General features: G+C 40.9%; 1 protein-coding gene across 9 annotated transcripts in view; it reads left to right on the top strand.

Annotated features, from left to right (window-relative positions):
* Positions 1–14,609, top strand: part of ZNF711 (zinc finger protein 711) — a 29,629-nt gene that overhangs the window by 9,074 nt on the left and 5,946 nt on the right. For 2 of the 9 annotated variants that reach the window (XM_048319011.1, XM_048319004.1), the window contains exons 4-11: positions 4,634–4,792; positions 5,994–6,140; positions 6,713–6,850; positions 7,981–8,028; positions 8,547–8,690; positions 9,152–12,793; positions 13,129–14,148; positions 14,244–14,317. In XM_048319011.1, coding sequence (XP_048174968.1) covers positions 4,634–4,792; positions 5,994–6,140; positions 6,713–6,850; positions 7,981–8,028; positions 8,547–8,690; positions 9,152–10,329 — 1,814 coding nt within the window. In that variant the 3' untranslated portion in view covers positions 10,330–12,793; positions 13,129–14,148; positions 14,244–14,317. The remainder of the gene's footprint in view (positions 1–4,633; positions 4,793–5,993; positions 6,141–6,712; positions 6,851–7,980; positions 8,029–8,546; positions 8,691–9,151; positions 12,794–13,128; positions 14,149–14,243; positions 14,318–14,609) is intronic. The other 7 variants (XM_048319005.1, XM_048319009.1, XM_048319010.1 and 4 more) reach the window with 7 other exon arrangements.

The raw sequence follows: 14,609 nt of genomic DNA, 5'->3' as shown, positions 1-14,609 counted from the left end.
AAAATACTACATTTTAGGGTATGGAGCTGACTGTGGAATTTTAATTTCCCTTATGCTTGTTGGGACTTACAGCTTAAATGATAGAACCATAGAATGGCTTGCATTGGAAGGGACTTCACTGAAAGGTGATTTTTCACCATTTTGAGGTGACATTCCCATATAGATACTTCATACACTTCTGGTAATTACATTTTTTGTGTAAATACTATTTGGACAACAGTAAGTTCATCTTGATAGTTGTGTGATTATCTGTGTATGATTTTGTGATTGGAAATTTTCATTGGAAGATTATCACCACTTTGCAGATAAATTCAGCTTTTTCAAACCAGCTTTATAAGCATAGGACTTTAAAAATCTATTTTTGATACGTTCACAACACAGATACCGCAGGGTGTTCACGCTCCCTTGCTTTAAACCATCAGAACACCTTGATAAAAAGGAAACGAATCCCAAATGCGGTGGTGGGCCCCTGACCCCAGCCCTTGTCAGAGTGAGATGGAGCTGGTGAGCAGCACATCCCGAGGTGCAGGGGCAGTGGGCAGTGGAGCTGAAGCCTCCCCTCTTTTGTTTTTCAGGTTTGCGATATTCAGACCCACAGCGGGTTGCCAGCCCCCGCTCCGCGTGCCGGCCCCATGCACTATTCTGGTGACCTCAAAGCCACCACTGACCCACACTGGAGCTGGCCCGGGGGTAAGGTACTGTGCCACCAACACCTCCTTTTTAGTGTCTTACACTGTTGCCTCATTTGCTAAACATTTTAGGATTCCTACTCCTCTATTTGAACCTATGGGACTTAAGTAGATCAGACATTAGAAAAACCCGGAGAATTGTCAAAGCATGGGACTTATCTTGCCCTCGTGTTGCTCCTCTGGTGGCTGTGGTATCACCAGCATAGTGCATGTGAGGCATCACATGGATTGGGAGCTGGCAATCCACGGTGAATCTGGACATCACACACCTGAAAACAGCCAAGCCAGGTAAGTTTAACACTGGGAGTGTGCTGAGTTTTCCTTTAAAGCTTCTTCACTCAGGAGGATTCAGCATCTGTTTCTGCAGCTTCTCTGTTGTGTTTTTTCAGTTAATTTTAAGGGACGAGATAATAACATGTAGTGCTTCTGGTGGGTGAGTCAGAGCTGGAAGACACTTTGATATTCCATTGACAGAAAGTAAGCATTCCCTGTTCCCAGGAGCTATACCTGGGAAAAGCAGCAGAGAATTTAGCACTGATGGGTTAGCAGTGATTGAAGGCATCTTACCTAGACAATAGAATGTTTTCAGGAACTGTTTTAAAAAACAATAATATTTTGTAACAAATATTACTTGTCCTGCTGTGGTGTTTTTCTCTTACCTAAATCGGTTTAAAAGGTAGATGGAAACCATGAAATTTACTTCATATAAGGCAGCAATTTAAGCAAAAGCAATTGCCAGTTCTGTGTGTTTTGTTGTATTTGAAACAAAAAGCAACATCTTACTGATAACAGTCTATATTGGTATCATTTTCTCAGCCCAGTTGATATTTTCCAAATTTTGCTATATTACACATTTGCTTTTTTAGAAAAGTAATCCCAGAGGCCCTGGGTACACAAACTCCCTGATAGGTTTCCATTTTTTTAGCTTAAATTGTAAAGACTGAGTTTTTTTGAAAATACACAGGATGGTTAATGGTGTGGAAGTAACCACAAAAGTTAAAAATACTGCTGTAAGTTTGCCCCTCTAAAACAGGACTCCCTATTTTTAAAGGATATTGAAGATTTGAGGGCTTTACCTGCAATATTAAAACACAGTATTTGAGTGTACGTGCTGTATTAATGTTTTGGGTTTTTTTTTTTTTTTTTTGCTGAAAACATTCTTACAAAAATTGAAAAATTCCTCATGTTTTTCATGTAAAGTTTATTGCATTGCATTTGATGTCCTGGTAACTGTCTAAAATTGTGGGATTTTTTCTTCCATTATTTCACCAGCCCCATAGTGGTGCACAGTCACTGTCACACAATATTAGTTAAATAGTTGGAAATTTTACCATAAAGAAAACTTCCTAGCACACCTGTGAAAACCGCCCTGTCCAGCAGGAAGTTGCTGTTGTTAAATAACCTCCCAGGACAAGTACTTATTTCTGTTAAACTGGTAACATGTTATGTTTATAAAATGTATAAGTTTAGAAGAAGTTGGTGTTGCTTGAGTTGCAGATTTGAAAAGAACTTTATTACCACCTCACAGTTCTAAATTTACAGGACAGATTACAGTTTGAAATACTCTTTTTGGCAGCATGTTTAGTCATAGAGCTGGGTATTTAATCCCTCCTTGTACTGAGAGTTACCTCCGGTCCTTCCAACACTCAGACATGCAGTGGGAGTGGTCATTGTATTAAATTAAACTTATATTTATCATTTTTCAGAACATGAATAAAAAACCTTTATAAATGTTAAAAGCCTTGCAGAAAGAAAAAAAAAATAGTCTTTAATAAATTCATGCTTAGTAAATGTATAGAAATACTTATTCCAAGATAAGGGTATTTCAGCATCCCCACTTTTTTCTCTTCTGCCAGCCCCATTCTGGCAGCATAACAAATGTCAATTAGCAGGTGCAGTAACACTCCCACAGTGGATATAAAGGGGTATTAATGGTCTGCTGCTGGGAAAGTTGAGTGTCAAAGGAATATTGCAGGTCCTCTGTTGTGGCTCCCAGTGCTTGTGCTCTGACTGTTCCCAGTGTTCTGCCAGGTCACACGACCATCATGCAGCACGTCGGACTCTCACTCCTTGAGGTGTTGATGTTGCTGGCATAGATTTCAGTAGAGATTTAGAAAGGTTTTTTAATTAAAAAACAAAAACTCTCTTCCTGAGGAAATTTTTTTTCCCTGATCCATGTTTGATACTTTTTTAGCAATGGAATTAATCTGCTAGTTACAAAAAAACCCCCACCAAACAGCTAAAGCAGCATTTTTAAAATGTTTTCCTAGAGGTTTCAGGTTATAGAGCCTGGTGCTGATAACAGCAAGGGTGTGGGATCAATCCCCATATGGACCATTCTCTTCAGAGTTGGACATGATGATCCTTGTGAGTCCCTTCCAGCTCAGAATATTAATTTTCATCAAAGTATAGGCTTCATAGAGGTTCTAAAATGAAACCACGTATTTACTTGTACTTACTTGCATTTTATCTAGTTCTGTCCTCAGTAACTTCTGTACTCACCTGATGCAGTCCAAGATTTGTGAATAGACATGACGTTTCCCAGTGCTGTGAGCTGGGTAGGTGTCCATGGAATCCTGTCCATGAGTGGGAAGAGCTTAGCTGGGGATTGCTGAGGTGGATTCCCACTCCCCTTGCTGCAGGAGAGGCACCCGCTCCTTCCCACCTCTCGTGATTGCCCTGAGCATTAAAGGCTTAAAGGGACTCCAGTTTAGCCTGGGCTGGAGTCTCAGGGGGTTAAAGCAGCTCTTGGGAGCAGCCACCAGTGCCCTGGGAGCAGGAAACTGGGAGGGGCTTGGGGACCACTGCAGCCATCCCAGGTAAGCTGGCCTTTCCCAGGGATCAGAGCCCTCGGCATCCCTGTGGAGTCAGGAAGCTCTGCTGTCACTTCAGTGTTCCTTTTAAGGACTTCTTTTTGCTTAGTGCACACATACTTTAATGTTATGTGTGCAGTAAGATGCTGTGTCCCTGGAATGTGTTTCATTCAGATTTTGTCTACATTTTGTGGAATTCTCCTCTGTTTAGAGGACTTCCGTGGGTGTTCAGCACTGCACAGGTTTGTGTTGACCATCTGCACAGGAGCTAAATTTATCCTCAGAGACAAGTGTGTTGGTATACGTGTCAAAGAGATGCTGAGTTCAGTGCCCTCTGTGCTGGCAATATGGGGTGTATCTATGGACATCTCTGTGAATGCCCTTTTTACCAAAATATGTTGATTTTAATCGTTTGAATGTCAGGGGTTTTTTTAGAAATTAAATGAACATTTTGAATGTATAGGCCAAATAACCAGAGAGTAAGTTGTGTAAAGCATGAGGAGTCAATCTCTCATAGTAGTATTTGGATTTATTGTCACTGCATCTTTTAATCAGCTGTCTATTATGCATTAATCTTCATTATGTGTATATTTTCAAGTGGTGAAGTGGATAAAATCATAATTTCTTTTAGGGAGAAGATACAGTCAGATTTTTGATGCACACTTCTTTAGCTGGGAATATACTCCAAGTCATCGCACTCCACAAGAGTTTCAGCTACTAAATTTTAGTCACCAGTGTGTTGGTGAAACTTTTGAGGACTCTTAGACTGTGACAGGCAATTCTGGGTTAATTTTTAACACTTTCGTATAGATGTTTAATTTTAATTATTGATACGTTTTTGCTTTCTAAGGATAATAGTTTCAGCCATAACCAGTTACCTTATTCCCTTTGATGACAAGCTCCCTCTTGTGTCCTCCATTCTGTAATTCCTGCTGTGTTTCCTGAGTTGCAATAAAATACTGAACTTCTGGAATCTCTTATAAGTTTCTTGAGATGAGCTGCTTTTAAAGGGCACTTATGAATACAAACCTTTCCTGTACATGGGGAGAATAGTGGAGAAAATCATGCTGTTGATTGCTTTGACTTCTAAAAATGTGTTTGAACCTCATTATTATTCTCTTCTCTTTGCAGTGGATGATGTTGGAGAGAAATTGGACCATATAGGAAGCACTCCCTTGAAGATCAGTACCGAGGTGGCAAATGATGATGTTGCTAAAGATGATGGCTTTGGTTCAGAAGTTATCAAAGTGTACATATTTAAAGCTGAAGCTGAAGATGATGTCGAAATAGGTACTTTGATATCCTATTTATTCTTCCAGTTTCGAGGTCTTTCTGTTTGTTCTTAATTCCACGTAATCCAGTGACTGGAGTGTTTAGTAGAACGTGACATTTGTGGAGGCTGCCCAGATGCAGCAAATGCTGGTTGTGGATTAGTCTCGAGTTCTTTTTTGATTAGCAGGGCTATTTTCAGGCAGGCAGAGCCCAAATGTAGAAGTGGCTGTGTGTCTGCAGCTGTTTTTTCAGCTGCTGCTTTTCTCTAACTTTGCAAGACACAAGTGTGTCAGTACAGCAGAGCCTCTGGAGTGGATCCCTTTTGTTGCTGGGAGCCTTTGGTGGATTTTGGTGATGATTGCAGAGAGAGGGGAGGATTTCTGGGGCTGCTGGTGAACCAAGGCACTCAGAATTGCTCTGCAGTTCCCTTTCCCCACAGATAGACCAGCACTCCCAGTGCTCTGAGGGGATGCACAGCTCACCTGTGTGTGTTCTTGAAAAAGAGAGTCCCCCTCTTGGTTGTCCTTGGAGCTGGAACCTCTGGATCATTCCCAGGCCCTGTTCCCAAAATACTGTGTGTTTCTCTGGGGATGGTCTGTCAGTCTCCAGGGACAGAAGGGACAGACCTTCTGCTCATGCAGCAGCAGGAAGAACCAAAACCTCTTATGGCTGAGAAGTAATTCCCAGCAGGGATGTTCTCTGAGCTGCTCTCAGGGAGGTGGTCCCAGCAAATCATCCCATTCCCTACTTGGGAGCACTCCCTCCCCTCGGCAGGGCTGCTGCTGGCGGTGCTGAACCTTTGCTGCGCAGCATGAGGAGCACATGGAGGAGTCTTGACCAGGAATCCGGGAATATCCACGATTCCAGGCTGTGTTTGGGGCAAGGTTAGGGTTGCAGTCAGGTTTTGGTGGGCATGGACAGCTGTGTGTCTGCAGTGGCAGCCGAGCTCCTCCTGGCACACATGGAAGGCTCGTGATCCCTGGGCAGGGGTTGGTCAGGCTTGAATTTATCAGGACATGCCCAGAGACTTTTTTCCTCATCTCTTCCAGACTATTAAACTTGCATGATTTTATGACAGACCTGGATGTAAAAACACTCAATTGGAGTTTTATGAAAAACGGTTTTGTTGTAAACGAGAAAAAAATACTGAAATCTGAAATTAATCTTACCTGTGGCTTGTTCACATTGACTTAATGTGTGTCACTTCTTTTTGTTCAAGGTGGGACAGAAATTGTCACTGAGAGTGACTTTCACAATGGCCATTCTGTAGCTGGAGTCATTGAACAAGGAGGTGTTGGGAGAATGCAGCGAGAAAAAATGGTTTACATGGCTGTTAAGGACTCTTCTCAGGAAGATGAAGATATTAGTAAGCATAATAAAAAACATTTTTGTTTCTTATGCTGTTTGTACACCCATATAACCATCATTCTCAAGGACATTTTTAATTTTTTCTGAAGAATTCTTCAGCCTGAAGTAGTAGAAAACTAAGCTCATCTTCCCTAAAAATAAAAAACAGGCTATAATTATTATAAAGTGATGTGGGTAATGCACTTTGTGCATACTGTGTGCAATCATTTCATTATTTATATTAAATTTAACATGTCCATGGATGAAGTTAATGAGGTTAGTCATACTTCTTCTTTTTCTATTTTCCTACTGTGAATTAAGCAGCTTTCTGACAAAGAGGCAAATGTCATCAGTTGCAAGTTTATGAATTTGTATATATTGGAAATTTTGTGGGCATTTGTTTTGGATTAGTATTTATTGATACATGTTTTCTCTCTTTAAGGAATGTCTGAATAAGCAATGAACCCTTAAATGCCAAAGGAAGAAAATTAATTTATAATGAGTATCAATCAGAGCGAGAGCAAATTAAATGAAGGAAAAGTTAGGACAGGCAGAATAAAATTAAAGATTTATTCTCCTCCCTTAATCCAGGCTGTGCTGAAATAGCAGATGAAGTTTATATGGAAGTTATTGTAGGGGAAGAAGAAGCCACATCCCTTCCAGACACCCAGCTTGAGGACTCTGGCGTGAATAAAACGTTTGTCCCCGTTGCTTGGGCTGCTGCTTACGGTAGGAACCTGTGCTTCTTTCCTGACAATCCCTGCCATTATTTCCTCCCTCATCCAGCTGCCAGAATCTCTGGGATGACCTCACTTTGTTCTTGGGGTTTGGAAACAGCTCCTGATCTCTGCCATCCAATGATTGCTGTGTGTTGAGTTTCATGGAGTAGAAGGAAAGCTTGTTAGGAGAAGTTTTATCTTGTTTCTGATCCCAGCTCAGATGTACAGAGTGTGTGGGGTTTGATGCTTAATATTGAAGATCTTAAACAAGAACAGACTTAGGTATTTTTCATTAGCTGGGAGGAAGGGGGAAAGACTTCAGAAAGGGAATGATAGGAATAAACATGTAAATATGTTCCTAATAATTTCAGTTTATATATGTGTCTTAAGCCTGTTAGTCCTTCAGGTGAGAAACAAAAAAGATGATTTGTTTTCAGATAGCAGAAGTGTCTTAGGATATATTGAGAATCCTGTCTATTCTTTTCTATTATTTCCTTGGACTTTGGTGTGTTAAATGTTTGTTAAGGGGGTACCAAGTTATCCATAGTTTCTGTTACAATTAATTAAGCAAGTTAGTGAAAATTCCTTGGTGTGGTAATGAGAGCCCAGCAGCTGGGCTGGTAAAGTGCTTCAGAACCACAGAGCTTTGGCACATTACAGCAAATACTTCCAGTGCAAAATGAGGAATGTGCTCCTGAGGTATTCCTTGTGCATCTCCCAGAGCTCCATTGTGCTGAGAGGCTGATAAGGGCCAAGTTCTCTTATCTGGCTGCTTTACTCCAGAAAGATAAGGTGCTTCCATCTCAGGAGCAAAGTGTGCCTTTCAGATAACCTCTGCATGGGTATCTGAAGGGATAGATGAGGTTAAAAGTTTGCAGAAACAAGCATATTAATAATGGAAAGCAGGAGAGCCAGCAGGGTAAGCATGCAAACACAGATGGGGTGGATAAACCCTCCCAGAGATGGGATTTTGTCTCCTGAGGCTCAAGATTACACAACACTGAGCTGCACATCTCCACTTGGATGGTGTTAACCTGTTACTTATTAGCTAAGTTAGTTTTCTCTCATTATCAGGCTTTCAAAAGCATCATCTTTAAAAAGAATACTGTTTTATAATGACTAAAATACCATTTTCTGCAGGAGATGAAAGAAGGCTTCCCCGAAGATACGAAGATGGTCAAGCGGCAGGTGAGAGCTTTTAACAGCATTAAAACTAAAACTGTCTTTGAAAAAATAGACATTTCTGTGTCAGTGCTCCTAATCAGAGATGCAAAGAATGAGCCATAAATTAGATATTGAAGGACTCTACAGTCTTTCTCTACTATTTTGAATTTAAAACAATTCTAGATGTCTGTAAGCCTTCGAAGGGGGGTGGGGAAGTTGGGAGGCACTGCCAGATTTTTAATATAGTTTTGCAGACAGAAAAGAGATAATGCAGTTGTTAAGAAGTAAAAGCAAATTTAATAAAAATCAAAGAATATATTCAGAAAGGAATCAGTGTTTAAACAATCATACCCTTGACTTTTGCCAGGAAAAGATAGATAGTGGTTCCTATTAGCACACTTCTTTTTGATGTATGTTGGTGGTAGAGGAATGGGCAATGCTTGTTTTTAAAAAGTAGATAATGCTGCTGTGCAATTCCAGTCGTCAGTCCCAAAGAAACAAGTTGTTTAAGGTTTTTTATGGTGTCTAATTTTTGTTTCTAGGAAATAACTTGGATACACGATTAGAAAACAAAAACGGTAATGCAACACAGTACCTGCAGATTTGTGATAGCATTAGCACTAATAGAGTGCTCAAACAAAAAACCAAGAAAAGGAGGAGAGGAGAGGCCAGGCAATGGCAAACAGGTAAACACTGGATGGTTACGGTATTGTCATGGAGTGCCACTTACTCCTGTCCTATTCCTTTTCTCTTTTTTAAGCTGATGCAGAATTAAAAGCTATAAATGATGATTTGCGTATTTCCTGTGTCCTTCCCCCCTCCAGTTCTGTGCCTAGAAAATGTCATATTTTGCTATTCAGTTAGTACACTCAGGGCTGATGCAATTCATTGGAATGTTGCAAGCTATTAAAAAGTACCCATGGCTATATTCAGTGCACATGTGATATTCCTGATCTGTTTGAGCAGTTTCTAAAACAGAACTATATAAACTATAGGTGCTGTGGATTGGTTGTTTTTAAACTACTGAGCCACTCTCTCTCTGCTGCAAGTGTAAGTGCATGAATCTGAACAGCACTTGGATGATTGAAAACTTCTTAATCAGTAAATGTGTTTCCTTCATAACTTGTTTTTGTTTGTTCAAAAACAGCTGTTATAATAGGTCCTGATGGACAGCCCTTAACAGTTTACCCTTGTCATATTTGTGGGAAAAAATTTAAATCCAGAGGATTCTTGAAAAGGCATATGAAGAACCATCCCGATCATATGATCAAGAAGAAATACCAGTGTACAGACTGTGACTTTACAACTAACAAAAAAGTAAGTTTCCACAATCATCTGGAAAGCCATAAACTTATAAATAAAGTTGATAAAACGCACGAGTTTACGGAGTACACGAGAAGATACAGAGAGGCGAGCCCGTTGAGTTCCAATAAACTCATCCTGAGGGACAAGGAGCCCAAGCTCCACAAGTGCAAATATTGTGACTATGAGACTGCAGAGCAGGGGCTCCTCAACAGGCACCTGCTCGCAGTCCATAGCAAGAACTTCCCTCATGTGTGCGTGGAGTGCGGGAAGGGCTTCCGCCACCCCTCGGAGCTGAAAAAGCACATGAGGACCCACACGGGGGAAAAGCCATACCAGTGTCAGCACTGTGTGTTCAGGTGTGCTGACCAGTCCAACCTGAAAACTCACATCAAAACCAAACACGGCACCGACCTGCCCTTTAAATGTGAGCACTGTCCCCAGGCCTTCGCCGACGAGAAGGAGCTGCAGCAGCACACAGAGCTCTTCCAAGGGCATAAGACTCACCAGTGTCCCCACTGTGATCACAAGAGCACCAACTCCAGTGACCTGAAGCGACACATCATTTCAGTGCACACCAAGGATTTTCCCCACAAGTGTGAGGTGTGTGAGAAAGGCTTCCACCGGCCCTCGGAGCTCAAAAAGCATAGCGAGACCCATAAAGGGAAAAAGATCCACCAGTGTAGGCACTGTGACTTCAAAACATCCGATCCTTTTGTACTCAGTGGGCACATCCTCTCCGTTCACACCAAGGACCTGCCTTTTAAATGCAAAAGGTGTAAAAGGGGCTTCAGGCAGCAGAATGAACTGAAGAAGCACATGAAGACCCACAGTGGCAGGAAGGTGTACCAGTGCCAGTACTGTGAGTACAGCACCACGGACGCGTCGGGCTTTAAGCGCCACGTCATCTCCATCCACACCAAAGACTACCCCCACAGGTGTGAGTACTGCAAAAAGGGCTTCCGCAGGCCCTCCGAGAAAAATCAGCACATAATGAGGCACCACAAAGAGGCCATAATGTGATAGGTGAGCTCCAGAAGGAAGCGATGTAGAAACTGTGATATGCTAATTGGGGAAAAAAATAAATCTCACGAACTGTTTCTCCTGGTTTCAAAGCTTGATATTAAACCATAACTTCACATTCTTTGTATTAAAAGTCTTAAAAAGTATTAGGGTTGGCAGGGGATCTCATAGCCCTATGATTGTTGCTTATCAGAACCTAAAGAGCACTAGAGAATGCAGAGGATGGATGAATGTCTTAAATTTGCAGAAAGATGGATGAATGTCTCCAAGTGAACAGTATTTGCCATTGCTAAGTCTAGAGGACAGGGCAGAGCTGATTGCGTGACCCATTCTGTCAGTCCCAACGTGTGTCTCCAGTATGGAAACAGATCCCTGGTGGGGTGAGCTGCAGAGGCTTTGCAAAGGAGCCCACTCTTCACTTCTTGTGCAGGTTGGAACAGGGAGTTTTAGTCAGACACTTCATCACAACGTTTTCAATTGTGCCTAGAAATTGAATTCCAGAACTGGCGAAATTTGGGGGGTGTCCCTTGTTTGTTTTGGTTTGGGGTTTTTTTTTAAAACATTTCATAGGGAAACTTTTTGGTTTCCTTTATTAGTTTAGGTCCAAGAAGCATTTTTTTACTGGTTTTCAAAGCTGCTAACCTATTTTATTGCAGGATATGATGTTTAAAATAGAGCATTATGTTATGGTCTCAGAGGTGGTGTTCTGGTGCTAGGGTTAAAGATGTATATGTATATAATTTCCCTTTTTTTATCTGAAACTACAGTTGAATGTTGTTCAGTATGGCACATATAACAAAATTAACTTTGAATTTGACTTTTTTTTTAAAGGATAAAAATGGATGCAGCTCATAGTGTTGTGACTCAACACTAATTTTTTTCCTCGCTACTTTAAAGTCTTCTCTAAAAAGAATATTAAAAACAGTTGAAAACTGTAGGGGTTTTTTTAATTAAAATTCAAAGTACTTAGAAGTTCTTTAGGACAGTGTTCTTAACAGGTATGACAGTTACTGTCCTACCTCCTAATATGAAATTTTCCATATAGACATAAAATAGCACCTTTTAATCGATTCTTTTAAAAAAAGATCTATACCATGCTATAAACATGCATTTTCAATCTGTAAGAAAGTATATATGCAGTATTTAACCAGAAAAATCTGCTGCCACTAGAGTTTGGAGGTGGATCTTGAGTTTACAGTGTATACATTTAAAATATGCATCCCTTTAAAAATGCTTTGTGTTAGCATGCTGCAAATCCAATGGCGCTTATATAACGAGCTGGTCTAGGGCTATTTAATGAAAAACCTGGTCATAAATGTTATGCATATAATGTGTATTTTTTACTTTTTAGTTGCTTCATGTTTGCACACAGCTGTTCACATGAGAAATTGTAACTTCATGCTATATTGTGGCTTTGTGTTCCAGATAATGTTCATATTTTGTTTTTGCACCAGATGAGAATCAGTTCCTTGAGAATAAATTTTTTTTATATTTCTAAACTTCAGAAAGTTAAAATTTGGGAAATCTCTTAGACAAATAAGTGTTTTATGTGGCTGTAAAAAATGATGTACACGCTGTAAAATAAGATTGTCACTGTTCTGTGGGATTATTATTTCTAAATGTGTTACTCATCGTAACGGGCATACAATAAAATGCATCTCTTGCACTCCAGATTTTTTGGAGTTTCCTTTTCATTTCTGGTGTTTAGGAAAGTCTCATTCTCTGTAAATATGCCTAATATTTTTAATTGCATTATTCACTAATTAATATGTGATCATGTTTCAAGTAAACAGGTTACTGCAGGTCTATTTATCAGGCTGTTTAGGGGAGAACATTGGGTTTGATTTAACCCTTTGAATGTACAGGTAAGGTATTTGTGTTTGTTTTGCTTATTTCTGAAATAATTATCAAATGTGATACTGACATTCCCTTGAAATTTTTTTTTCCTTTAAGAGCACAAAAGACTTCTCACACATTTTGGGAAAACCCAGGTACGTTTTGTCTTTTTATCTGTGTAATAGAACAGCTTGCAGAATGAAATGGTAAAAACGCTGCGATCCTAAATTCCCTCTCTTTTTAGAATACTTGAATTACAACATCAGTAACAGATTAAAAAGCTGAAGAAGAACATGTGATATTAAATGAACCCTTCATCGAGGATTTCCAAGGGGCTGTGAGCCACTGAACTCGTGGGTTTTGCACAAAGAGCAGAAATTAAGCAGACAGGAACGACTTCATCTGGTTTTTGTTGCTGCTTTTCCTTGCATGCCCAGCAGTCAGAAGGGAAAAAGTCTTAGTGCTTTAAAGCTGTGGATTTCTCACAACGTCAATGCTTTGTTCCTGAATGTTACGTTGAGTACATGGACTGAAGGAGTTTCTTCGTAGCAGCCTGAAGATGATCCCTGGCTCTGCCCATGGCTGTGCTGGCTCATTTTTCCACCCTGCAGATGGACCAAATAACCAGGTAATTGTTCTGTATCAGGAGGTCGATTGCTGTTCTTGACATAAGATTTTACTAGAAAGTGGCATTTTAAATCTTCGGAAATGCAAGGATAAAATGTCACCTGAATCCTCAGCAGTTTGAGGGACAGTTCCCAAATCCTTCTCTGTGCCCTTTCCCAGTAAATATTTAAGAGCTGTGACAGACAGGTCAGGGGTGCTTGAGCAAGCAGAGCCTCACACGTGTGCAGGGCTTGCTCTGAAATGTCAGATCTGTTTGGTGCAGCTTTTTATTGGGCTGACAGGTGCAGTTAAAAGTGATTCACATCCTGATCATTAGCTGTGTTTTTCTTTCCTCAGGTTTCAACTGCCCACAATGAAAGGTAATAAATTTGAGAGAAAACACGGAAGAGCAGCAGCAGAACTCTGGAGGTAAAGGTGAGGTACTGGGTGTGGGCTGGTGGCTGCTGGACTTGTCAGGGACTTCCCAGCCAGGGCCCTCTTTGGCTTTTATTTTACAGCTGAGGCAGAGAAACTTCAATACTGCAGAAAGGTCAGTCAAAAAACAGAAGGCAGTTTTCTCCTTTTCACTGCAAAACAAGACTCTGCATTCTGGCAGATAAACACAGGGCAGAATGTAGATTGTTGTAATTATATGAAGTTAATAGTGTCTGATTTTTTTCTAATTTGTTCCTGAAGAAAATGTAGAAGTCTTGGTGGACCTACCTGAAATGGAGGTGGGAAATGAGCTAAGGTAAACTGCTTCTAACCAGCACTTACAGAGCTGAGTAAATGAGAAAAGATGTTTTTATAAACTCCAGCAGAAACCACCTTAGGTAATCAGTTCCAGTTCCACAGCACAGAGGGGACAGCTGAGCCCACAGTAACAGGTACTTTATAGTAAAAAACACTAAATTTGCTTTTTAAATAAATATGGTCTGAAAACAAAACCAGCTCCTAAATAAATGGCTATATGCTTTATCTACTACTCTAATTCAGCTTTTTGACCACCATGTATTGATTGCTTTGTGTTTTGTGTGAGTACAGTGTGTAGTTACAGCCTCTGCTCAGTAGCGTTTACAAGGTCTGGTGATGTTCAGATTCTTTGAGGAGCTGTCCTTGCTAGGCCAGGACAGAGCTGGCTGGCCTGAGCAGGAACCCAGGCTTTTTTCTAAGCAGGCTACAGCTCTCCTGGCTGCGTGAGGATGGTGCTTCCACTGTGATGGATCAGCTGCATTTGAAAACAGAGTATTTGCCTGATGGTGGCCTTTGCCATGGAATTGTGTCACCACACCCAGCAGCTCCTGGTCTGAGTCCTGTCCCTCCTTAAGGGAGTTCCCTGCATGTCCTGTGCTGTGCCACGGAGTGGAGGAGACACAGGTTGGTGTCACTGAGGGGCTGGTTGGGAAATCCATGGCTGGGATGAGCTGTCATTAACTGTGGCCATTAATAACTCCCATTCCTGCTCGTTGTAGCTTCGTCTGAGCTGTGGGAAACACCCAGTCCTGGTGGGAGCACAAGGAGCACCTGCACCCAGACACCTGCACAGGTAACTGATGGCATTAAACAAACATGGTGCTGTTAGGTTTTGTTTTGGTTAAGATCAGCAAAGGTGAAAAGTCTTCTGCTGTCAGTATAATGTAACTGAAATCACTTATTACACTGACCCTGTCCCGTGGCAGGAGCACAGTAACTCTGAGTGTAGATGTACCTTTTAGTCACTGCTCTGCAGAAAGAGGGGTTGCTTTAGAATCTGTTCTAGAATACTTACTGAATTCAGAGGGGCAAGGCACTCCTTGTTCAAATGAGGGTATTTAATTAAAAGCCTGTTCTTGTAAAGC

Source organism: Corvus hawaiiensis, chromosome 14 (genome assembly GCF_020740725.1).
Source record: "Corvus hawaiiensis isolate bCorHaw1 chromosome 14, bCorHaw1.pri.cur, whole genome shotgun sequence".
In the NCBI taxonomy this organism is placed as follows: Eukaryota; Metazoa; Chordata; class Aves; order Passeriformes; family Corvidae; genus Corvus; species Corvus hawaiiensis.
This window is presented reverse-complemented; position numbering and strand designations above follow the sequence as displayed.